Below are 27,500 nucleotides of genomic sequence, written 5' to 3'. Positions count from 1 at the left end.
AGACAGACAAATACAGACAGACAGACAGACATATAGATAGACAGATACAGACAGAGAGACAACAGTCGGACAGACATATAGACAGACAAATACAGACAGACAGACAGACAGACATATAGATAGACAGATACAGACAGAGAGACAACATAGACAACAGACAACAGAAAGATATAGACAGACAGAGACAACGGTCAAACAGACATATAGGCAGACAAACAACAGTCGGACAGACAGACAGACAGACAGACAGACAGCTACAGAGACACAGACAGACAACAGTCGGACAGACATATAGATAGACAGATACAGACAGAGAAACAACATATAGACAACAGACAATTGCAGACAATAGACAGACAACTGAAAGATACAGACAGACAGACAGAAACAGACAGATAAGCAGACTGACAGACAAACAGACAGACAGACAGACAGACAGACAGACAGACAAACATACAGAGAGAGAGACAACAGTCGGACAGACATATAGACAGACAGACAAACAGACATATATATAGACAGATACAGAGAGACAATGTATAGACAACAGAAAGATATATACAGGGAGACAACAGTCATATAGACAGACGAAGACAAACAGACAGAGAGACAACAGTCGGACAGACAGATACAGACATACATACAGAGAGAGAGACAACAGTCAGACAGATATATAGACAGACAGAAAGACAGACAGACAACGGTCGGACAGACATATAGACAGACAGACAACAGCCAGACATATTAACAGACAAATACAGACGAATAGACAGAGAGACAACAGTCAGACAGACAAATACAGACAGACAGATGGACAGTGAGACAACAGTCAGACAGGCAGACAGATACAGACAAATAGACAGACAGATACACACAGATAGACTGATACAGACAGACATTCAAAGAGAGAGAGACAACAGTCGGACAGACATATAGACAGAAAGATACAGAGAGACAACAGTCGGACAGACAGACAACAGTCAGACAGACATGCAAACAGATAGAGAGACAAACAGATACTGACAACAGAGACAGACAGTCAACCGAAAGATACAGACAGACAGACAGATACAGATAGACATACAGACAGACAAATAGATGCAGACAAACAGATACAGATAGACAGACAGACAGTTGGTGTGGCGCTCTGAGTTCCCTGTGTTCTCTAAGGCTGTTTTTCTGGGTCAAGGTCTGAAACGCTGGCTCCAGACGAGAAGCTTTTTCTATCTGTGAGGGTTATCTGACTGTCAGCGGTTTGGCACAAGGACAACTCACAAGAGTTCAAGTGTGTGTGTGTATGTGTTTGGACGCATGTGTGTGTGACTGTGATAGTGATCATGCTTGGCAGGGCTGGCAGTCGCAGCGGGTCACGGTTCTGGTCCACAGCTAATTGTTGAGCTGATAAACCTGCCCTGTTCCTCTCAGATACTGTCCGATGGGAAGCTCTCCGCACGTTTCCCCGTGTTGCTCTGCGTCTCTAATAGAGGCCGAATGTCCCCATTTTAAAAACGCCGCTCCATGTGTTTTCATTTTTCCGTTCAGGAGACCATTGTTCCCCTCATTCACCGCATTCACAGGAGGCCAGCGTTTACTGTGATTCACCACGGTTTAATGGTGTTGTTACGCTCCAGACTCAGAGTGGAGAGGTAAATCACTGATAAAATATACCATTAAATAATTAGTGGGTCTCACCGAGGTAAAATGTCAGTATTAATGATGCTCAGGCTTCAGGGCTTGTGTAAATGTGAATCTAATTTATGATTTTCACCTTCTGAGCTGGATCTTGAACATAGGGGTTTTGCTCTGGTTACTTTTTCCTTCGTTAAATGTTTAAAACACTCCTGAAACTGACCTCGGGTTAATGTTCTGTAGGATGCGAACGGTGGCCCAGACAGGAGGTCAAGTCAAGGTCGACGCTGCTCATCAATTAGCAGGTGATTATAGGATGGTGACACACAGGTGTGATTTTAGGACGTACGCGAGATGAAAAGCAGCCAGACTTTACCCAGAGGCTCCATGTGCTAATGCAGTCTCACCTATTCACCGGCGTCTCCTCGTTCCCCCAACACTTACACACCGCCGATAGACAGGGACCTGTTATATTGCTACTGGTATTGACGTGATGTCACTGCACATCCCGACAAGGTCCGCGGGACAGCGAGACCCGGCCCGGGCCCTCATCATCCTCCTCCTGTGTAAATAATTGATGTCTGCCGGTCGCTGTTAAGAATAGAAAAGGTATTCGCGGGAGCCGAGTGCCACTGCAAATGGCCTCGCGCCTCCCTCTCTCGCGGGACAGAGATGTGAACGTGATCTGCAAACATGGGACAAGTAGAGGCTCCTTCATCTGCAGTGCTGGAGAGACACATACTGATATATAGTTTGATATGTTAGGTATACGGTACATCCAGGAGGTTGTTATTGCAGAATAAAGTCCGACAGGTTTATTGGAAGCTTGACGCAGAGCATGGCTGTGTAAAACTGAAGGATTGTACTTTATCCCACTTATACTAGTCACAAAATATTAAATTTTTTATTTCTAATTCTTTAATTAAAGCCAAAAGCCAAAGCTGACAGAAACTAAAACAGCTGATGGAGTATACACTAACCTGCGCATTATTCAGACACTAGATGGCGCCAAACAGTCAAAAACACAAAGCTGACAGAAACTAAAACAGCTGATGGAGTATACACTAACCTGCGCATTATTCAGACACTAGATGGTGCCAAACAGTCAAAAACACAAAGCTGACAGAAACAGCTGATGGAGTATACACTAACCTGTGCATTATTCAGACACTAGATGGAGACAAACAGTCAAAAACACAAAGCTGACCGAAACAGCTGATGGAGTATACACTAACCTGTGCATTATTCAGACACTAGATGGCACCAAACAGTCAAAAACACAAAGCTGACAGAAACAGCTGATGGAGTATACACTAACCTGTGCATTATTCAGACACTAGATGGAGACAAACAGTCAAAAACACAAAGCTGACCGAAACAGCTGATGGAGTATACACTAACCTGTGCATTATTCAGACACTAGATGGTACCAAACAGTCAAAAACACAAAGCTGACAGAAACAGCTGATGGAGTATACACTAACCTGTGCATTATTCAGACACTAGATGGAGACAAACAGTCAAAAACACAAAGCTGACCGAAACAGCTGATGGAGTATACACTAACCTGTGCATTATTCAGACACTAGATGGCACCAAACAGTCAAAAACACAAAGCTGACAGAAACAGCTGATGGAGTATACACTAACCTGTGCATTATTCAGACACTAGATGGTACCAAACAGTCAAAAACACAAAGCTGACAGAAACAGCTGATGGAGTATACACTAACCTGTGCATTATTCAGACACTAGATGGAGACAAACAGTCAAAAACACAAAGCTGACCGAAACAGCTGATGGAGTATACACTAACCTGTGCATTATTCAGACACTAGATGGCACCAAACAGTCAAAAACACAAAGCTGACAGAAACAGCTGATGGAGTATACAATAACCTGTGCATTATTCAGACACTAGATGGCGCCAAACAGTCAAAAACACAAAGCTGACAGAAACTAAAACAGCTGATGGAGTATACACTAACCTGCGCATTATTCAGACACTAGATGGAGACAAACAGTCAAAAACACAAAGCTGACAGAAACTAAAACAGCTGATGGAGTATACACTAACCTATGCATTATTTAGACACTAGATGGCGCCAAACAGTCAAAAACACAAAGCTGACAGAAACTAAAACAGCTGATGGAGTATACACTAACCTGTGCAATATTCAGACACTAGATGGCACCAAACAGTCAAAAACACAAAGCTGACAGAAACAGCTGATGGAGTATACACTAACCTGCGCATTATTCAGACACTAGATGGAGACAAACAGTCAAAAAACGCGACATGACAGACAAGCAGATACATATGAATGTAGATGTAAGTATATAGATGTGAACGTATTCACTGACGCTTAAGATGATTCGACTTTTCTCACTGTTGATTTTAATCCATTAACGTGCATTTACTAATGAGACTTTATTGTAAAGTTTTACCTGTTGTACTTTGTCCTACTTTAGCAATTTAATTGGATTGAAATATTTGTTTACTCTGAACATGTATATCCAATACACTAGTATTTATTGTTATTATAAGTAACCTTTATAGTCAGTATCGTATTCCGTATCAATATAATATCCCGTATACCATGATAAAAGCTTCAGCAATTAATCGCAACAAGAACATTTGGGGAAATTCGGGAATGGGGACAATGCTGGGGTGAATCTGTGTTTGATGAGGAGGACAGCGGTGAGGTGAGGTGAAGTCTGACTCTGATGAAAGCCAGCCATAATCACAGTGGACGCTCGCCGTCTGCAGACAAATGTAGGGAATTAAATACAGCAGACTCCCTGAGCTGAACACCACAGATGCAGTGCTGTGGGAAACAACTCTCCACACTCAGATTGAGTCTGAACTTTAGTGAACACAAACACACTTCTGGCTGCTCAGTTGATTCATGTATCAGACAGAGTGTGTTTAAACTGAAGTGGCAGCATCTTGATGTGGATATCTGTCCATCTATCTATCCATCCATACATACATTCATCCATTCATCAATTCATCAGTCTATCCATCCATCCATACATACATACATCCATCCATCCATGCATCCATCCCTAGATACATTCATCAATACATCAATCTATTCATCCATCCATCCATCCATCCATCCATCAATTAATCAGTCTATCCATCCATCCATCCATACATCCATCCATCCATGCATCCATCCATCTATACATTCATCAATACATCAATCTATCTATCCATCCATCCATCCATCCATTAATACATCAGTCTATCCATCCATCCATCAATTCATCAGTCTATTCATCCATCCATCCATACATCCATCAATACATGCATCCATCCATCGATACATTTATCAATACATCAATCTATCTATCCATCCATCCATCCATCCATCAAAACATCAGTCTATCCATCCATCCATCCATCCATCCATCCATCCATCCATCCATCCATCCATCCATCAAAACATCAGTCTATCCATGCATCCATCCATCTATACATTCATTAATACATCAATCTATCTATCCATCCATCCATCCATCCATTAATACATCAGTCTATCCATCCATCCATCAATTTATCAGTCTATTCATCCATCCATCCATCAATACATGCATCCATCCATCGATACATTTATCAATACATCAATCTATCTATCCATCCATCCATCAAAACATCAGTCTATCCATCCATCCATCCATCCATCCATCAATACATCAGTCTATCCATCCATCCATTCATCCATCAATACATAAATCTATCCATCCATCCATACATCAATACATCAGTCTATCCATCCATCCATCCATCCATCCATCAATACATCAATCTATCCATCCATCCATCAATACATCAATCTATCCATCCTTCCATCAATACATCAAAATATTATTCTATCCATCGATTCATCCATCCACCATCAATACATCAATCTATCCATCCATCCATCAATACATCAATCTATCCATCCTTCCATCAATACATCAAAATATCATTCTATCCATTGATTCATCCATCCACCATCAATACATTAATCTCTCTATCCATCCATTCATTTCTCAAACCATCAGTCCATCATACATTCATCAATACATTAAGCTATCCATCCATCCATCCATCCATCCATCCATCCATCCATCCATCCATCCATCTATCAATACATTAGTCTATCCCTCCATCCATCCATCTATCCATCCATCCACCCATCCATCCATCAATACGTCAATCTGTCCATCTATTTGTCAATTCATCAGTCTATCCATCCATCCACAGTTCATCAATTCATCTGTCTTTCCATCCATCCAACAATACATCAGTTTATCCATCCATCCATCCATCCATCCATCCATTCATCAATTAATTTGTTTATCTATCCATCAGTCTATCCATCCATCAATTTATCCATCCATCAATACATCCATCAATGCATCAATTTATCTATCCATCTATCCATCAATTCATCTGTCTATCTATCCATCAGTCTATCCATCCATCAATTTATCCATCCATCCATCCATCCATTCATCAATTCATCTGTCTATCTATCCATCAGTCTATCCATCCATCAATTTATCCATCCCTCCATCAATCCACCCATTTATACATACAGCAATATACCAGTTTATTCATCCATCTATCCATCCATTCATACACCGATCTATCAATACGTTAGTCCATCCATCCACCAATCCATCAATATATCGTCCATCAGTTCATCTGTCTCTCCTTCTACAATCTATCCATCCATCAATCCCTTCATCAATTTATCCATCCAATCCACAACTCCGTTTATCTGTCAGTCCATCTGTCCATCTATCTAATAATCAATCCATAAATCCATCCATGTATCCATCTCTCATCCATCTAATCAACTAATCTAATCAGTCCATTAATCCATCAATCCGTCCAGCGATGCTATTTTTATTCTGAATCCTTCTGTTGTTTCATCATTCTTCTGTTCGATCATTCTGTAAGTGTTTTGTTGTTCTTTCATGCTGCTCTTTTATCAGTTTTACTACTTGTCTGTCTTTCTTTTCTGCCATTTTATTATTTTGTAATGAAATAAACCAGATCCCAGAAAATCCCCAAGCCTAATGTCTAGTCACTTAATGATTTGAAGCCCTGCATTATGCTTATTTTTCTGGTTATACTATTATGAATATTCCTTATCAAGCCTCTTTAATTAAGTAAAAATAATCAGAGATTTAGTTAGAGATTGAATGAATGTGTTCAGTACAGACATGCGGTATTAATGTTATTTGTGCCGATCTTAAAAGGGTCTTAAAAAGCCTGAACAATTTGATTGTAAATCTCTGCAGATATCCCCTTACATTAATTCATTTACCAGACACTTTTATCCCAAGCAAATTCCTATTCTTTCAGCCAACTTGCAGGGACTTTATTTAATCTATACATGTAATTAAAAAGTAATTAATATTACGTATTACTAATTAATATTACACAGTAGAAAAGATATTGTGTAGGAGAAAATATTTTCAAAGTAAATGCTTTTGTTTCTGCACTGCATGTCTGTTGCTTCAGTATGTACAGCGTATGTGTGTATATAACCAGGATGTCTTGAGGAACACATAATCCAGATATTGCCACTAGCATTTGTTTGTGTTTGATCCATCTATACATTTCTATCATCTTCATCCTCGTTGCTGTCCTGCACTGATAGCTGATGTCTTTTCTTCAGTGACCTATATGTGACTATGATCGCTAAATTCCCTGTTTGATTAAATAGATTACATGAGCTGGATTCACTGGTCAGATGCACACCGTTGACACCTGCTGGTTACAAGGGGGTGATGTCAATGAAGAGCATTATCAAAGTATGGTTATCACAAATATAGTTATCGTGCTTGGTGTGAACGGGCCTGATGTCTCAATCGCCCAATCCTACAGGCTCGCAGTGTTAAATTTCAATATCTGTAAACCTTTCGAAGAGTATTTAAAGATCTATCTTTAAACAGTTGGTAATACCATAGGAGAGAATGATAGAAAATACTAGGAAGTTATGCAAGTCAGGCTGGCAAATTGAAATATAGTAAAAGTACCTCAGGTATCCATTGCTAGTTTTGTTGTCTTTGTTTGAAAATGCTTTGGAAAATAAGTTGTGTTTTTATTCCACTACTCTGACTATGATCACTAAATTTGCTGATTAAATAGATTACACGAGCTGGATTCACTGGTCAGATGTGCAAGTAGCACACTGAGGACACCTCCTGGTTACAAGGGGGTAAAGTCAAATGATCTCAAATATATTTATTATTATTGTGCTTGGTGTGAACGGTCTTGGAGCCCCAACCGCCGGATCATATTCAGCTGGTCAATTGAAATATAACAAGAAAAGCACTTCAGGTATCTAGTGCTAGTATCGTTGTTAATGTTTTAAAATGCTGCGAAAAATAAGTTGTTTTTATTCCACTACTCTGACTATGATCACTAAATTAACTGAATAAATAGATTACACGAGCTGGATTCACTGGTCAGATGCGCTAGTAGCACACTGAGGACACCTGCTGGTTACAAGGGGGTAGTGCCAAATGACAAGCATTATCGAAATATATTTAGATAACAGGCCTGATATCTCAATCGCCAATCCTACAGGCTTGCGGTGTCTGTAAAACTCAGTATCTGTAAATCTTTTGAACGAGTATTTAAAGATAGTGACTATCACGGAAACAATTGGTTATACCATGGGTGAGAATGATAGAAGATACAAGGAAGTAATGCAAGTGAGGCTGGCAAATTGAAATATGATAGCAAAAGCACCTCAGGTATCCATTACAAGTTTCGTGTGTCTTTGTTTTTCCACCTTTGAAAATGCTGTGAAAAATAATTTGTGTTTTTGTTCAACTACACTGACTATGATCACTAAATTTGCTGATTAAATAGATTACAAGAGCTGGATTCACTGGTCAGATACGCTAGTAGCACACTGAGGACATCTGCTGGTTACTGGGGTAATGATAAATGGAATGCATCAATTTAAAATGTAGTATTTATCGTTATCATGCTTGGTGTGAACGCGCCTTAGGTAGTCTGTATCCCCTGATCCTACAGGCTCAGGATTAGGGCTGCACAATATATCATTTCGGCATCGATATCGCAATGTGCGAATCTGCAGTAGTCACATCGCAGGATTTGCTATTTTAAGTTGGAATTACAATGAACCATAAAATACAGTTCAGAACGTTTGGTTTGTGGAGTCGTTGCATTATTATGTGTCCAATATCGAGCTGCCCTAATCAGGATATAAAACTCAGTATCTGTAAAACTCACGGTTTGTCTTTCTGCTCATTTCTCTGCAGATGATGATTATCTGGGACTGGGAGAACTCCCAGAGACATTCCCGTCGGACCCGCCGGAGCCGCTTCCACACTTCCTAATGGAGCCGGAGGAGGCTTATATTGTCAAAAACAAGCCTGTGAATCTGTACTGCAAAGCCACGCCAGCCACGCAGATCTACTTCAAGTGCAACAGCGAGTGGGTCCATCAGAAGGAGCACACAGTGGAGGAGCGCGTGGACGAGACCTCCGGTTAGTGCACTTATTATAAATTATTAATGTTAATAAGTGTAAATACACCTATATTATAAGCTTATTTAATATAATTATTATTACTTATTTATTATAGCTTATAAACTACTATTTATTTACAGAACAACATCATTTTAGTGAACACAAAGTGCATCATTTTAGAAATGATCATCATTACATCATCATCAATATACTTTACTATCATATACGCATAATTATTATTATCAATTCTTCTTTTCGGCTTAGTCCCTTTATTAATCTGGGGTCGCCACAGCGGAATGAACCGTCAATTGATCCAGCACTTGTTTTACGCAGCAGATGCCCTTCCAGTCCTACACTGGGAAAATGACCACTATCATATATATATATATATAAATATACGATTACATATAAGAATATGAAGTATCGTATCGATTCACAATAGGGCTGAACAATTTATTGCATAATTATAATTAGCGCGATAATAGTGTATGCAATATATGGCAGACGTGTGATAAATTACATTTATTTTATGCATTGCTTGGCTATCTAAATTTGACCAATCAGATGAGGTTGTAGTATATTTTGCCCCACCTCCTCAGTACTTGCTGTTCTGCTATTGGCTGCGAAGGCAAACCCAGAGCTGAAAACGAAGACTAATGGGCGGAGTCGAGACCAGAGAGAGGAAAATAACAACAGCCAATCAGAGTCCGAATATCTGCGCGGGTTTTCACTTACTCATAGTGTTTTCAAGATTAAACCTTAACACACCTTAACACAGTTTATTTAGTCTAAATTAGATTTAATTACATCTGAAAAATATCCTTTACCTGTTTATTTGAATACTATTAAATAAATTTCAGGGCAACACGGTGGCTCAGTGGTTAGCACTGTGGCCTCACGGCAAGAAGGTTGCTGGTTCGAGCCTCGGCTGGGTCAGTTGGTGTTTCTGTGTGGAGTTTGCATGCTCTCCCCGTTTATGGCGCGGGTTTCCTCCGCAGTCCAAACACATGCGCTAGGGGAATTAGGTGAACTAAATTGGCCATAGTGTGTGTGTGTGTGTGAATGAGTGTGTATAGGTGTTTCCCAGTACTGGGTTGCAGCTGGAAGGGCATCTGCTGTGTAAAACATAAGCTGGATAAGTTGGCGGTTCATTCCGCTGTGGCGACCCCTGATTAAAGCCAAAGGAAAAGGAATAAATAAATGATTTCAAATCATAGCTAATAAAAACAGCAAGTGTTATATCATAAGGAATATCGTTATTCCAATATTGCATATTTTTCCACAGTTTGTCCATGCAGCCCTAATTCTCATGCAGTCATGTATAAATCCGTCATATTAAACTGCGGCCTGCTCTGATATGTGAAATCTGTAAGATGTATCAGTTGTGTTTTTATATCGTATTGTCGCGGCGGCTCTCGTCCCTCCGGCGTCCAGTTTTAAAGTGGGTGAAAAAATCAGACAAATGAATAATTCAGACTTTTCTAGTTTGCTCCGGCCACTTTGTAATGAGTCTGGCGTTTCTCTGGCTTGTTAAACTGCAGAAGAGAAGGCCGTAAAGCTTTGCTGCGGTGGTTTGTTTGTGACGCGGACATCATTAGGACTCTGAGCTCTGGTGTCTGACACACTTCTTTCAGCGGGTAACAATGACTCGTGGGACGGCGTGAGATTCCTCTGTGTGTCTGTCGGTGCACTTCAGCTCATCTTATCAGGTTTTGCTCTTTACTGAAGCGCTGCTGTTTCCTGTGATGACGACAGGCCGCCTCCAGCTCATTCCGCGCCTCTCAAACTAGCGGCTCTCAATCCTCATGCATATTTCGTATGTTTCTCTGACTGCTTCAGAAGTTTGTTCAATTTGAGCATAACACTGTGTTTGTAACCGTGTGGCAGCATCCCGCTCTCCCTCGTGAAGCTAATATGGTACTAACAAACTGCAATTCATCGACTGGCCACTGGGGGCTGACTCCAAAACAGAGGAAATTTCTGTTGACTCCAATGTTAAAATGGCCAACTTTACAGCAGAAAAAAAATGTGTTTACAGCCTGGTGCAAAAAAAGAGTTTAGCGCATATAGCTAATATTACCCTTCACTACATCTTTAAGAGGGTGAATATTTTTATAACTCATTTGTTTCATTTATATTAAGCCTTAAAATGCTGCATAATTAAGGGCGTGGCCACATGAGTGGCAGCTGGGTCTCTACTGCTCGCTGTCACGTCACCTCAGCTGATTCCAGGTACTGAACTCAGCATATATATCATATTTTTGCTCATGTTTTGTGTGTCTTTACACAGTCAGTTGCCCTTGTGGGATTATTTTAAGACATGCAGCCTCCAGCTCACTCTGCGTTCAGTCTAAACTAGCTTTTTTCAATCCTCATGCATATTTCGTATGTTTCTCTTACTGCTTCAGCAATTCGGTCAATTTAATTGTAGCACTATATTGTAACCTGCTAGTTCAGAAGTAATTGAAACTGCAATTCATTGACTGGCCACTGGGGACTGGCTCCAAAACAGAGCAAATTCTATTGACTCCAACATTAAAGTGGCCAACTTTACAGCAGAAAAAGGGGTGTTTACAGCCTAGTACAAAAAATATTTTGGTGTATATAGCTAATATTACTCTTCATGACAACTGTGAAGGGGTGAATTTTTTTAATAACTCATCAGTTTCATTTATATTAAGCCTTAAATTTTGACATAATAAAGGATGTGGCCACTTGAGTGACAGCTAGGATGAATCGCCATCACCTCACCTTAGCTTAGATTCCAGGTGCTAAACTCAGCAAAATATATATATCATATTTTTGCTTTTGTTTTACAGTCATTTTCCTTTTGGCATTATTTGACGACAGACAGCTTCCAGCTCACTCTGCATTCAGTCTAAACTAGCTTTTCTCAATCCTCCGCCACATATTTTGTTTCTCTTACTGCTTCAGAGGTTTATTAAATTTGACCGTAACAGTTGTAACCAAGCAGCAACCTCGCACTCTTTGTTGTGAAACTAATGGCGTCATTCTCGCTCGAAGAAATGTCTACAGTAAAGCTGTACGGGTCACTTACATATCATATGAAAAGCACTTCTCACAACACAGATGCTTTACACATATAAATACTTGTGTAGAAATGTTTATTACTAACTTTTCAATGAACATGAGTTGATTATAACTGCAGATCAATGACAAACAGCCTACTGTAACGTCTGTAATTATATTAAATAACTAAATAAATGAACCTATATAAACTCATACAGCCCCTTACAGTCTCCGATATGTTCCCAACTACAGAAGAACTACATATAGCAGACATTTCGTCCGTATTTAGGTTCAAAACAACACAAAATATAGCCTACAGTCAGTGAAAACCTCTTATCTGTGCCTGTAATCTTCAGCAGCACATGTAGCCTCTGTTAGAGAGTAATTCCGTCATTCCCGGTTCATATTAGTCCAAAAGGTGAAGATAATCAGTTAGTTAATCATGGCATTTTGTTCATGTTTGCTGAATAATAATGTGCTCTTTTTTTGCGGCTTCTCCTTTGTTTCTTCACGCTTCACTCTTGCGTTCGTCAGTGTCTGACAGGATCGGGTTTCAAAAGCACGTCAATAATCAAGCGCAGGTTGTTATCATCAGCTCGAGAAGTTTGTTACTTCAGATATAATGTTAGATGCGCGCAAGCAAGAAAGTGAAACCGCTCGCGCCTCAGACTGGCTCGTAAAAAACTACTGGGCACAGGGTAAATCTGCTCTTCTTCTTGGCTTTGTAGCTGTTCATCAAGACGACGACAAGGTTTGTTTGAGCCCAGATCGACCATGACTCGTTATTATATGTATTTAGAATTCAGCTGTAATCTCTCGCTGTGTATTTCAAACATGGCGGTTTTTTGTTTTCATTCTGGCTTGTTGCGTAAGCGAATGACGTATCTCTGTAAACCAATAGCGTTCAGCTGCGCGTGTGGCTCCGCCTTTTGGTACCCTTTCTCGTTTTTGGTACCCTTTCGAAAGGGTGCCGAAAAAGTGGTACGGTACGGTTCGGTTCGGTGCACTTTTTGACAGTGGAAACGGCCATAAAAGCATACCAAACCAAATCGTACCGTACCACTCAGTGGAAACGGGCCATAATACGAAAGTAACTGAAACTGCTATTCATCGACTGGCCACTGGGGGCTGACTCCAAAACAGAGCAAATTTCTATTGACTCCAATGTTAAAATGGCCAACTTTACAGCAGAAAAAAGTGTTTACAGCCTGGTGCAAAAAATTTTTGGTGCACATAGCTAATATTACTCTTCATGACAAACATGAAAGGGGTGAATTTTTAAACTTGTATTTCTTACATTTATCAGATAATATGGCATAAATATCCTAACATAACTATATCAAAACTGATTACTAAGAATGTAGTTTGTCAATGTTTTCATTTTTTACCCCCATATTCCAATGTTTTGCAAATGGTTGCATCTCAGTCAAATATTGCCCTGTCCTAACAAAATTATTTATGTAAAGTATACATAAAGCTTATGCATTCGGTTTCTTTTAGATTATGCCAAAAATGTACACTTATGACTGGTTTTGTGGTCCAGGGTCAATACAAAAAAATCTGGGATCAATGTTCCACAGATTATGTTGTTCTTTAATAGCTGAAAGTCATATATTTCTATGAGGATCCTGCTTCAGGTTTGAGCCACAGAGACGGATAGGTGTGAAGCAAATGGCCCATGCTGATGTATGGCCCATAGGAACTGATAGGTGTGAAGCAAATAAAGCAACAGTGTTTCTCTGTAGGCTCCACAGGGCATCATTTGCCTTGTTTATTCTAGAAATCTCAGTTTTAAAAGGGATAAAGTTCTGTCCCACAGGCAGATCTTTAGGTTGAAGGGATAGTTGTTCAGCCAAAAGTGGAGATTTACTCCCCCTCTAGTGGTTTCAGACCTTTATGAGTTCTTTCCTCTGTTAAACACTAAAGAAGATATTCTGAAGAATGTTGGAAACCTGTAACCATTGACCTCTATAGTAGGTAAAACAAATACTATGGAAGTCAATGGTTACAGGTTTCCAGCATTCTGTTCAACTGAAGAAACTCAAACAGAATAAAGTACAAATTTGTCACATTTGTTCAGTTGTTGCTCTCTAAAGAGGTCATTTATTGTCATGTAAGTCCGTGTGTGTGTGTGTGTGTGTGTGTGAATGCAGGCTTTTGTGTTGCGTCTCTCATCACTTTTTATGTCTGAATTCAGCGTTTATTGAATCTGCTGGTGTTGAGCTAGAAATGAGGTGCTGGACAATGCTTGTGTGTGTGTGTGTGTGTGTGTCCGCGGGGATTTAATATCCAGCCGTTCAATAGGGACGTGGCACTGAACGGCAGAGAGTGTGTGATTGCTACCTGTGCGCTTGCGGCGACAACTCAATTTCCCTTTTTTGGCAGCTGAATGCAGCCAATCAAAGGAGCCGTGTCGTTTGTAATGGCTTCAGAGCCCTCGGGTGTTTGATTCTCTCAGACACGCTGACCATCGGGAATCAACACACACACACTGAGACACACACACACAGATGTAAAGAAAAAAATAAACACACACAGAGAGTGAAAGAGAGACAGATACACATACACACACAAGGAAAGAGAGAAACAAACACACACAGACAGATATACATTATATATATATATATATATATATATATATATATATATATATATATATATATATATATATATATATATATATATATATATATATATATATATGTGTATGTATAAATATACTTTTCCACATTTGTTAATGTTACAGCCTTATTCCAAAATGGATTAAATTGATTTATTTCCTCAACATTCTACACACAATCCCCCATAATGACAATGTGAAAAAGAGTTTTTGAAATAGTAGCAAATTTATTAAAAATAAAAAGCTGATAAATCACATGTTCATCAGTATTCTCAGCCTTTGCTCAATACTTTGTTGATGCTCCTTTGGCAGCGATTACAGCCTCAAGTCTGCTTGAATATGATGCCACAAGCTTGGCACACCTGTCTTTGGGGATTTTGGCCCATTCCTCTTCACAGTACCTCTCAAGCTCTATCAGGTTGGATGGGAAGCGACGGTAAACAGTCATTTTTTAGATCTCTCCAGAGATGTTCAATAGGATTCAGGTCTGGGCTCTGGCTGGGCCACTCAAGGACATTCGCTGAGTTGTTGTGAAGCCACTCCATTGATATTTTGGTGGTGTGCTTTGGGTCATTGTCCTGCTGGAAGATGAAGCTTCGCCCCAGTCTGAGATCAAGAGCACTCTGAAGCAGGTTTTCATTCAGGATGTGTCTGTACATTGCTGCATTCATCTTTCCCTCTATCCTGACTAGTCTTCCAGTTCCTGCTGCTGAAAAGCATCCCCACAGCATGATGCTGGCACCACCATGCTTGTGGTGTCAAAAGCAGTGCTTATAATTTGCTTAAAAAGAAGAAGAAAAAATCTTATAGGAAGTAATACGGTGGACATTTCTAACAGCACTTGGGAAACAATAAATAATAAAAGTTTCACATGTAGGATCAATGATATTGTCTTCAACTGTGTACAGTATGTATAGTTGAGTGAGGTCAGTGCAGATTGTGACATCTGTAGTTGTTGATGTGTTACAGTAATAATGCAGTAAGTGTTCTGGTGGTGTGTCTGTGTGTGTGTGTTAATGTGAACATCTCCAGTGTTTTCTTCTCCTCAGCTCTCTCTCTCTCTCTCTCTGCTCTCCTCTCTAATTTCCTCTGATTGACAGAAAAGAACCGCAGATAGAGGCTGCTTGAGCTGGTCAATAGCTATTTGAGCTGATGGAAACTTGATCTGATGGACACACACACCACACACACACACACACACACACACACACACACACACACACACACACACACACACACACACACACACACACACACACACACACACACACACACACATACACTCTCTCTTTCTCTCTCTCTCTAACGATCTCTCTCTCTCTCTCTCTCTCTCTCTCTCTCGCTCTCTCTCTCTCCCTCTCATTGAAAAACTCACAGAAGAAGGCTATTAAAGGGGAAAAGATAGAGATTTTGAGATGTTTTATAGTCTCAGTTATATCCAGGGTAAGAATGGGATATACATTTGAGGAACTCACAGGGATTAGCTTGAATTTAAATGGAAATGGTGTGTGAAGTAAGCTTTATGTACGTTATGTGAAAAGCACATGCTATATTTTTTCGATCGCTGCATGGTGATTGAATAGTTTTGTGACTTTTTATAGTAATTGTACTTTGCTTTTTGAGATTTTAACGTTAATTAAAGAGGTTTTAAAGTTAAAGTTTCTCTCTTTCTCTCTCTCTGTCAGTCTTTTTTATTGTTTCTCACTCTGCTTTTCGTCGTGTTTGGTCAGATTAACAGTCAGTTATCAGTGCCAGCCACTAGGCTCCAGCCTGCTGTCCTCAAAAATAAAGAAATAAATACAGAAAGAGTTTGTTTCTGCGCGGGTCGAGCATTACATCATTAGCTCCACGCAGATGGATTTCAGTGGAAGCCGATGGAGTGGCTTTGTGGAGAAACACCTACTCAAATGTTCTGCTATTGATCGTGGCTCTTAAACACTCATCCCGCGTTACTGATGGCCCGTTCGGGATGCCGGATATTTATAGCGCTCCTCTGAATTATTTCCATGCGCTCGTCCAGACGGCATGAGCGATGGCACTTAAGAATGACACAGCGCAAGCAAGACGGATGGCAGTCGATTTGTTTCACAGAGCTGTGTGTTTTTTCACCCGCCGTGTTTAATTATGTCGCTTGCCACACAAAACTAGGAATGATACACACTGCGAGGTCAAGCTTTCAAAATATTAGTCAAAGATAACACATTTAGGTTTTAAATGAGGGTCTTTTATTAAGGGAAAACAAAATCTAATAGTCTATTAGTTCAATTATTATACCCACACCTGTTCACAATCAAGAAATAACTTAAATATGACCTGCGTGACAAAATGAAGTAGACCAAAAGATCCTCAAAATCTAGACATAATTATAGTTGAGTTTACTTATTGAGATCTATCAGACATGTTTGTTTTTTTACAGTAATTGTGCTGTTTATAACAGTTTAAATGTATGATACTGCGATTTCGTAGTTTTCAAATATTAGTCAGCGATAACATAAGTAAACACTTCATGCAGTTTTGAAATGAAGGTCTTTATTATTAAGGGAAAACTAAATATAATAGCCGTGTGTGAAAAAGTGTTGCCCCCCATTAAAGCAAAGCTTACCTCTGGTTTATCACACCTATTATTTAAATTATTATACCCACACCTGTTCACGATCAAGAAATAACTTAAGTAGGACCTGCATGACAAAGTGAAGTAGACCAAAAGATCCTCAAAATCTAGACATCATGCTGAGATCCGAAGAAATTCAAGAAAGCAAGTGAGAAATAAATTAATTGAGATCTACCAGACATGATGCTAGCATTACGGATGGCAGTGTATTTGTTTTTTCTGAGCTGTGTGTTTTTTTCACCTGCCATGTTTGATTATGTAGCTTGCCACACACAACTAGGAGGAATACACACTGCGATTTCAAGCTTTTAAATATTAGTCAAAGATAGCACATGTAAACACTTAATGCAGTTTTAGAATTAAGGTTTTTATTATTAAGAGAAAACCAAATCTAAAGCTACATAGCCCTGTGTGCAAAAGTATTCACCCCCTTCCCAAGATAGTATTTTATCACACCTGAGTTCAGTTTCTGTAGCCACACACTCAGGCCTGATTACTGCCACACCTGTTCGCAATCAATAAATCACTTAAATAGGGCCTGCGTGACAAAGTAGACCAAAAGATCCTCAAAATCTAGGCATCATGCTGAGATCCAAAGAAATTCAAGAAAGCAAGTGAGAAAGAAATTAATTGGGATCTACCAGACATGATGCTAGCATTACGGATGACAGTCTATTTGTTTTTCTGAGCTGTGTGTTTTTTTCACCTGCCATGTTTGATTATGTCGCTTGCCACACACAACTAGGAGGAATACACACTGCGATTTCAAGCTTTTAAATATTAGTCAAAGATAGCACATGTAAACACTTGATGCAGTTTTAGAATTAAGGTTTTTATTATTAAGAGAAAACTAAATTTAAAACTACATAGCTCTGTGTGCTAAAGATAGTATTTTACCACACCTGAGTTCAGTTTCTGTAGCCACACACTCAGGCCTGATTACTGCCACACCTGTTCGCAATCAATAAATCACTTAAACAGGGCCTGCGTGACAAAGTAGACCAAAAGATCCTCAAAAGGTAGTCATTATGCCGAGATCCAAAGAAATTAAATAAAAAAAATAATTGAGAAAGAAAGTAACTGAGATACCAGAAAGGGAACCGTTGAGATCTACCAGTCTGGAAAAGCTTATATAGCCATTTCTAAGCTTTGAGACAGCAGTGAACCACAGTGAATGAATGAAAATAAAGGAAATCATGCTTATTCCTCTAAATACTGATTTCTTTACACTTCTGAAGTTCAAACCTTTGTATTGTGTCATTTAAAAATCAATATACACGTGTCTGAAAATATTTTGGTATGTTTTGCAAAATAACATGTATGTGTGTGTGTGTGTAGTTGAATTATTTAATCTCTTGTGAAATTGCAATTCTTTTTCAAGTATTTCCCAAGTGATGTTTAAGAGAGAAAGGACATTTGTCACTGTATTTCCTATAATATTTTTTTCTTCTAGAGAAAATCTTATTTCCTTTAGTTTGGCTGGAAAATTAAGCCGTTTTTAATTTTTATGGTCAATATTATTAAGCCCCCCCCCCCCCCCCTTAAGAAATGATTGTTTTTCCGAGATTATCTACAGAACAAACCACTGTAGTTCAATAACTCCTCTAATTAACCGAGTTAAGTTTTTAAATTCCACTTTAAGCTGAATACTAGTATCTTTAAAAACATCATGCGCTGTCATCATGGCAAAGATAAAAGGAGTCTATTATGTATAAAAGTGAATGATACACATCTTCAGTGCAGTTATGAGTGATGTTTCCCTCTTCACCTCCTTAATCCTCATCCAGATGTTCATCCGCTCATCAATAATGCATCACTTTCAGCAGGCCTTGCATATGAGGGGCTGGAAATTATTGCATCGTCATTTCTCCAGCAATGAGAGTCTGGCGTTCGGTAACCACAGCGTTTGGGGGTCATCGGTTGATCATCGCTCATAAAGTATTTACTGCAGTCTTTTTAGGGCACCATATCCACTTTACTAGCCTATCGTTTTAAGCTGATGTGTTATTTTTATGAAGCCATTGGGAATCAGTATAAGAGCAGATATAAAACTCTGTGTTTTTAGAATTCATATTTAAAATGTTTATATAACATCATAAAAATTATTCACATATTTCAATTTCAATTTATTTTAATCGTTAAACTAACTTTGTTTTATTTCTCATGAATAGGGTTTGCACAGCTCTATCTAGAAACATATAGAAATAAAAGTTATGCAATAACTGAGTGGGAAATAAAAAAATAGTGCGCAACATTAAAAGTTATATTGCTTCCGCTTACATATTTATATATATAAGTAAATGTATTCATTCATTTATTTTCTTTTCGGCTTAGTCCCTTAATTAATCCGGGGTCGCCACAGCGGAATGAACCACCAACTTATTCATCATTTGTTTTATGCAGCGGATGCCCTTCCAGCCGCAACCCATCACTGGGAAACACGTACACACTTATTCACACACACACATACACTACGAACAGTTTAGCTTACCCAATTCCCCTATAGCGCATGTCTTTGGACTGTGGGGGAAACCGGAGCACCCGGAGGAAACCCACAACACACTGAATACAAATAAAAACATAATTTGTAGAGATAAATCACATTCACTCAATCACACACACACACACACACACACACACTTGCTTATTTATTTTTATTATTATAAGTTGTAGTATCATCATCATGTTTCATAATAATAGAGTTATAATCGAAGTACGTGTGTGATGTGTAGTATATAGAGCGCTGTGTGTTGCTGTGATGTTGCGAGAGCTGTGAGGTCTTCTGTTGTGTACAGTGTGAAGCACATGCACAGCCTCGGGTGGATTATTGCTCTTATAAACGAACAGCTCAAACATATAAACTTGACAAGCCGTTTAGTAGATTTCAGTTTTGGGCTGTTTAAGTAGCTGGAGCTGCAGTGAGCGCCTCAGGGCCTGTAGAGTGTGAGCCGGAGGTCATGTGTGCGCATGTCTGTGTGTGTGTCTGTGTCTGTGTGTGTGTCTTTGACTGATTCTCTGAGTTTTTACAGGCCTGTGCGTGTGTGTGTGTGCGTGTGTGTGTGTGTGCGTGTGTGTGTGTGCGTGTGTGTGTGTGTGCGTGTGTGTGTGTGTGTGTGTGTGTGTGTGTGTGTGTGTGTGTGTGTGTGTGTGTGTGTGCGTGTGTGTGTGTGTGTGTGTGTGTGCGTGTGTGTGTGTGTGTGTGTGTGTGTGTGTGTGTGTGTGTGTGTGTGTGTGTGTGTGTTTGCCTCAGTCAGTGTGAGTGTTTGACTCTGTCAGTGTGTGTGCTGTACTCTGTCTCTCTGTGTGTGTTTGCCTCAGTCTGTGTGTTTCCTCAGTCAGTGTATGTGTGTTGACTCAGTGTGTGTGTGTGGTTGTGTGTGCAGGTCTGGTGGTGCGTGAGGCCAGCATTGAGATCACCCGTCAGCAGGTGGAGGAGCTCTTCGGTCTGGAGGATTTCTGGTGTCAGTGTGTGGCCTGGAGCTCTGCTGGGACCACCAAGAGCCGCAAAGCCCATGTCCGCATCGCATGTGAGTACACACACACACACACACACACTGAGAGAAACACAGACACACAGAGTCAAACACACACAGACAGCCATACACTTCAGTTTTATGAGTCCTTTAGGGTGGGGCTATCAGTGTTTTAGGGTGGAGCTATCAGTGCTTTAGGGTGGAGCTATCAGTGCTTTAGGGTGGAGCTATCAGTGCTTTAGGGTGGAGCTATCAGTGCTTTAAGGCAGGGCTAACTGCTTTAGGGTGAAGCTATCCGTCCCTTATGGTGGGGCTGTCAGTGCTTTAGGGCAGGGCTATCAGTACTTTAGGGCAGGGCTATCAGTGTTTTAGGGTGGGGCTATCAGTGTTTTAAGGTGGGGCTATCAGTGTTTTAGGGTGGAGCTATCAGTATATTAGGGCAGGCCTATCAGTTCTTTAAGGCTGGGCTATCAGTCATTTAGAGCGGGGCTATCAGTGCTTTAGGGTGGGGCTAACTGCTTTAGGGCGGAACTATCCATCCCTTATGATGGGGCTGTCAGTCCTTTAGGGCGGGGCTATCAGTACTTTAGGGCAGGGCTATCAGTGTTTTAGGGTGGGGCTATCAGTGTTTTAGGGTGGGGCTATCAGTGTTTTAGGGTGGAGCTATCAGTACATTAGGGCAGGCCTATCAGTTCTTTAAGGCTGGGCTATCAGTCATTTAGAGCGGGGCTATCAGTGCTTTAAGGCGGGGCTAACTGCTTTAGGGCGAAGCTATCCGTCCCTTATGGTGGGGCTGTCAGTCCTTTAGGGCGGGGCTATCAGTACTTTAGGGCAGGGCTATCAGTGTTTTAGAGCGGGGCTATCAGTGTTTTAGGGTTGAGCTATCAGTGCTTTAGGGCGGGGCTAACTGCTTTAGGGTGGAGCTGTCCGTCCCTTATGGTGGGGGCGTCAGTGCATTAGAGCAGGGCTATCAGTGCTTTATGGTGGAGATATCAGTGCTTTAGGGCAGGCCTATCAGAACTTTAGAGCAGGGCTATCAGTCTTTTAGGGTGGAGCTATCAGTATATTAGGGCAGGCCTATCAGTTCTTTAAGGCTGGGCTATCAGTCATTTAGAGCGGGGCTATCAGTGCTTTAGGGTGGGGCTAACTGCTTTAGGGCGGAACTATCCATCCCTTATGATGGGGCTGTCAGTCCTTTAGGGCGGGGCTATCAGTACTTTAGGGCAGGGCTATCAGTGTTTTAGGGTGGGGCTATCAGTGTTTTAGGGTGGGGCTATCAGTGTTTTAGGGTGGAGCTATCAGTACATTAGGGCAGGCCTATCAGTTCTTTAAGGCTGGGCTATCAGTCATTTAGAGCGGGGCTATCAGTGCTTTAAGGCGGGGCTAACTGCTTTAGGGCGAAGCTATCCGTCCCTTATGGTGGGGCTGTCAGTCCTTTAGGGCGGGGCTATCAGTACTTTAGGGCAGGGCTATCAGTGTTTTAGAGCGGGGCTATCAGTGTTTTAGGGTTGAGCTATCAGTGCTTTAGGGCGGGGCTAACTGCTTTAGGGTGGAGCTGTCCGTCCCTTATGGTGGGGGCGTCAGTGCATTAGAGCAGGGCTATCAGTGCTTTATGGTGGAGATATCAGTGCTTTAGGGCAGGCCTATCAGAACTTTAGAGCAGGGCTATCAGTCTTTTAGGGTGAAGCTATCAGTGCTTTAGAATGTGGCTATCAATCCTTTAAGGCTGGGCTATCAGTCATATAGTGCTATCAGTGCTTTAGGGTGAAGCTAGCAGTGCTTTAGGGTGGGGCTATCAGGGCTTTAGGGTGGAGCTAGCAGTGCTTTAGGGTGGGGCTATCAGGGCTTTAGGGTGGAGCTAGCAGTGCTTTAGGGTGGGGCTATCAGGGCTTTAGGGTGGAGCTAGCAGTGCTTTAGGGTGGAGCTAGCAGTGCTTTAGGGTGGGGCTATCAGGGCTTTAGGATGGAGCTATCAGATTTTTAGGGCAGGACTATCAGTGCTTTGGGATGGGGCTATCAGTTCTTCAAGGATGGAGCTATCAATCATTTAAGGTGGGGTTATCAATGCTTTAGGGCAGGGCTATCAGTGCTTTAGGGTGGGGCTATTAGTGCTTTAGAGCGGAACTATCCATCCTTTAAGTTGGGGCTATCACTGCTTTAAGGCTGAGCTATCAGTGTTTTTTGTCAGAGTTATCCGTCCTTTAAAGTGAGGTTATCAGTGCTTTAGGGCAGGGCTATCAGTCTTTTAGGGTGGGGCTATCAGTGCTTTAGGGTGGAGCTATCAGGGTATGTTTGAGCATTCATCAGTATTCCTTCATTTTGTTAGCAACACCCATCTTTCAATGTTCCAATCAGTTCCCTAAAGATGAGATCAAGCACTGCCCTTCATTTATATCCTAGAAGAGTTTCAACTAAATGAACACTCATTATATTGATAACAATTTTACAATGATTTTGACTTAGATTCTGCTAAAATGTAAATGTATGCATAAGAAAATAAACAGAACAATCAGAGAATCCTCAGCACATAACACATGGACTGATTCTTTAAATGAATCGATTCGATAATTTGATAAATACCGACTCTTATTCTGAACCAGTCTAATATGATTCAATCTAGTCTCTCTTTCTCTCCGGAGACTAATGGATGACTGTGTTTTTTTTCAGCGTGTGACAGATGTTTTAATCAGGGTCTGAGTAACACTCCAGAGCGATAAATAAGCAGTGTTTTGTTGTTGTTGATCGGTGATCAATGGAAATGCCATAAAGTCCAGCAGCTGTAGAAGCTCTGCGCTGGGCTTGAGGATATTAATTGTGAGCGTGATTTGTGAGCGTGTGAGTTATGAGGACACAAGCTCAGATCAGGACACCGATTGTGTTGAACACGGACCACTGGTTCACTCTACTGTACAGTGCTGAGGTTATATACTGTACACACCCGCTGAGGCCAACACTGTGAATGCACTTACATTTACACTCACATCAATCAATCAAATGTGATAAAAGCATCAACGTTTGCAACAGTTCATTTGAAAAGTTCATCCTAAAACATTTACTCACACTCAAGTGCTTCTAAAGCTTTATTTCAGCTCAAAGGATATTTTGAAAAATGTTGCAAATTGGTAACCACTGACATACATCGTAGGAAATCAAATACTGTGGATGTCAATGGTTACCGGTTTCTAACATTCTTCAAAATATCTTCGTTTGTGTTCAGCAGAGTAAAGAAATCCAGGTTTAATCAAATGGAGGATAATAAAGGATGACATAATCTTCATTTTTTTGGGTGAACTGACCCTTTAGGACAATTTATCTGCACATGAACATACTGTCACCATTATTATTTATTATTCACTATATTATTTGATATTTTCATGACTTCACAGTGTCACAGTGAGCTTCTTTTCCATGTGTCAGTGTCTTTATTTTTGTTTTATAATAAATTGATATTTAATTTTGCTATTTAAGATCAATTTTATATATAAAAAGTAGTATTTTTACATAATTATGCGTTTTAAAACTATTTGGTAACACTTTACAATAATGTTCTACTAGTTGATGTATTTACTAACATAAACAAACAATGAACAATACATTTATTACAGTATTTGTTCATATTTGTTATTGTTAGTTAATGAAAAAAAGCATTGATACTTCATATTGACTCACAGTGAGTTAACTATTAATAACAAACACTGTACATTTTAATAATGCTTTAGTAAATGTTATACTATGATTAATAAATGAAATACAAGCATTGTTTGTTCTTAGTTCATGTTAACTAACATTAATTAATGGAACCTTATTGTAAAGTGTCACCCTATATTTGAATATGCAGCACATTGTTTTTAATGTGAGGCCTGGATTAACATAGAGTGTGCTATATGCAGTTTTATCTTTCCCAAACCAGCATTTCTGACATAAAAAGAAAAATATACAGCTACATTTGGATCATTCCAATACTTCATGTTTCACAGACTATTCATAAAACATAAAACTTAAAGCACAGATGTTTAATTCAGCATGAGGAATCCATAGGAGTCCGGAAATGTATCAATTCCATGCTTGACATTCATTTTGGTAGAGTGGAAATGTAAATTTAAGTGCAGCATGGTGCATTCTGGGAGACGATATTATAGGCACATTGTTGCATATGAAGTAGGTCGTCTGGATACTGCATACACAAGAGAAATGGTGCATATTGTACATGTTATAGATTTACTGTATAATCAGCAGCAGTCGTAGGCGTAGAATGATAGCATGTTGTCAGTCAGAGTGTGTGGATGTTGATAATTTTTATGCACACTCAGATGAAATAAAGCAAAATCTATAAGAATCTATAGTAAAAACTGTAGCTTTTGAGCTAGCGAAGTACTTAATCAGTTGTGGTGATTCTATAGTTGCTATGGTAGCATAAAAACAAAAGCAATTGATCAGTTGTGGTGATTCTATAGTTGCTATGGTTACGCAACAACTATAATAATTGATCTGTTGTGGTGATTCTATGGTTGCTATGGTAATATGAAAACAATAGTAATGGATCTGTTGTGGTGATTCTATAGTTGCTATGGCAACATAAAAACAAAAGTAATTGATCTGTTTTGGTGATTCTATAGTTGCTATGGTAACATGAAAACAATAGTAATTGATCTGTTGTGGTGATTCTATAGTTGCTATGGTAACATGAAAACAATAGTAATTGATCTGTTGTGGTGATTCTATAGTTGCTATGGTAACATAAAAGCAATAGTAATTGATCTGTTGTGGTGATTCTGTAGTTGCTATGGTATCATGAAAACAATAATAATTGATCTGTTGTGGTGATTCTGTAGTTGCTATGGTAACACAACAACAATAGTAATTGATCTGTTGTGGTGATTCTATAGTTGCTATGGTAACATAAAAACAATAGTAATTGATCTGTTGGGGTGATTCTATAATTGCTATGGTAACAACAACAATAGTAATTGATCTGTTGTAGTGATTCTACAGTTGCTATGGTGATACAACATTAGTAATTGATCTGTTGTGGTGATTGTACAGTTGCTATGGTGATACAACAACAATAGTAATTGATCAGTTGTGGTGATTCTACACTTGCTATGTTGATACAACAATAGTAATTTATCTGTTGTGGTGATTCTATAGTTGCTATGGTGATACAACAACAATAGTAATTGATCTGCTGTGGTGATACTATAGTTGCTACGTTGATACTAAAACAATAGTAATTGATCTGTTGTGGTCATTTTACTGTTGCTATGGTGATCCGACAACAATAGCTATTAATCTGTTGTGGTGATTCTGTAGTCGCTATGGTGATACAACAACAACAACAATAGTAATTGATTTGTTGTGGTGATTCTATAGTTGATATAGTGGTACAACAACAATAGCAATTGCTCTGTTGTAGTCAGTCTATAGTTGCTGTGGTAACAACAACTACAGTAATTATCAGTTGTGCTGGTGATTCTATAGTTCCTATGGTAACACGACAACTATAGCAATATAAACAATTGGCCCAATAGTGCAGTTTTCAACAACTATAAGTACTATAGGTACATTATTCTATCAATCACCACAGTTTACTGTAGTAAAAACTAAAGTATACAACAGTATTTATTACAGTTATCAGTTCACTATACTTTTTAATACGACATGCTGTAGCATTCAATAACAAGGTGTTGTAAATACTGTAACATATACAGTTTAATACACTTCACTAGTAGTATTGTTCAAAATCAGTATGTTATTTACTTTAAATTACTATAGTATTTTTTTCCCCATGTGGGCCACCACAAATCCTGCCAGCTCCATCTCTCCAGAGGTGTGACGGGAGGCTTCCAGTATGGAAATGGCCCCTAATTTCTCTCTAACTTGTGTAATTTAGCACAAGTAGCCGAACACAGGCAATTAAAGTAATGGTTTTCATATGCATCCACGTGTGCGGCCTCCGCCTGGCAGCAGAGGATCATGGGACGCCAGCGGGTTCATGCGGTCAGAGGTTCAGCCGTCAGCATTTCTGCCAACACAAGCTGTGATATTCTCCCTCAAGCCCATCTCCTGTCCAAAGCCAACAGGACACGTTTTGTTGCATCTCAACCAAGCCCTCCTCATTCCACAGCTTTATACAGTAGTGGAGCTCAAAGCGTTTTATTGTATTGTGTTTTATCCCTGTTGTGTTGCTGGGGTGTTTTGGGCATCGGCCAGGGTGTTTGCGCACTGAATTTTAATACTCGATGATAGGGGTTTGTTTAGTTCACTCTTAGTGCCAGCACTCAATCTTTTCAGGCCTTTGTAGGATTCGGATGAAGTTAAATGCTTGGATCTTTTATTTTTTGTGTTGAATAAAATGTTTGGCAAGACTGAAATCCCTGTTGTGTTGCCAGGATTGCAGGACGGTTGATGCTAACAGTGTTTTATGATGTTTTATTAGCCAAATCAGGACGATTTAAAAGGAAGTTATTATCCTTCTTTTTTTTTTTACCAAGATGTAAAATAAGTCTTTGAGTGTGTGTGTGTGTGTGTGTGTGTGCGTGTGCGTGTGCGTGTGCGTGTGTGTGTGCGTGTGCGTGTGCGTGTGCGTGCGTGTGCGTCTGTGTGTGTGTGTGTGTCTGTGTGTGTGT

General features: G+C 39.8%; 1 protein-coding gene across 1 annotated transcript in view; it reads left to right on the top strand.

Moving 5' to 3' along the window:
* Positions 1-27,500, top strand: part of unc5cb (unc-5 netrin receptor Cb) — a 339,994-nt gene that overhangs the window by 214,170 nt on the left and 98,324 nt on the right. The window contains exons 2-3 of the mRNA XM_056467431.1: positions 8,932-9,159; positions 20,786-20,925. Coding sequence (XP_056323406.1) covers positions 8,932-9,159; positions 20,786-20,925 — 368 coding nt within the window. The remainder of the gene's footprint in view (positions 1-8,931; positions 9,160-20,785; positions 20,926-27,500) is intronic.

This window comes from Danio aesculapii, chromosome 10 (assembly GCF_903798145.1).
Source record: "Danio aesculapii chromosome 10, fDanAes4.1, whole genome shotgun sequence".
NCBI lineage: Eukaryota > Metazoa > Chordata > Actinopteri > Cypriniformes > Danionidae > Danio > Danio aesculapii.
Note: the sequence above shows the minus strand (reverse complement) of the source record. Positions and strands in the feature narration are given on the sequence as shown.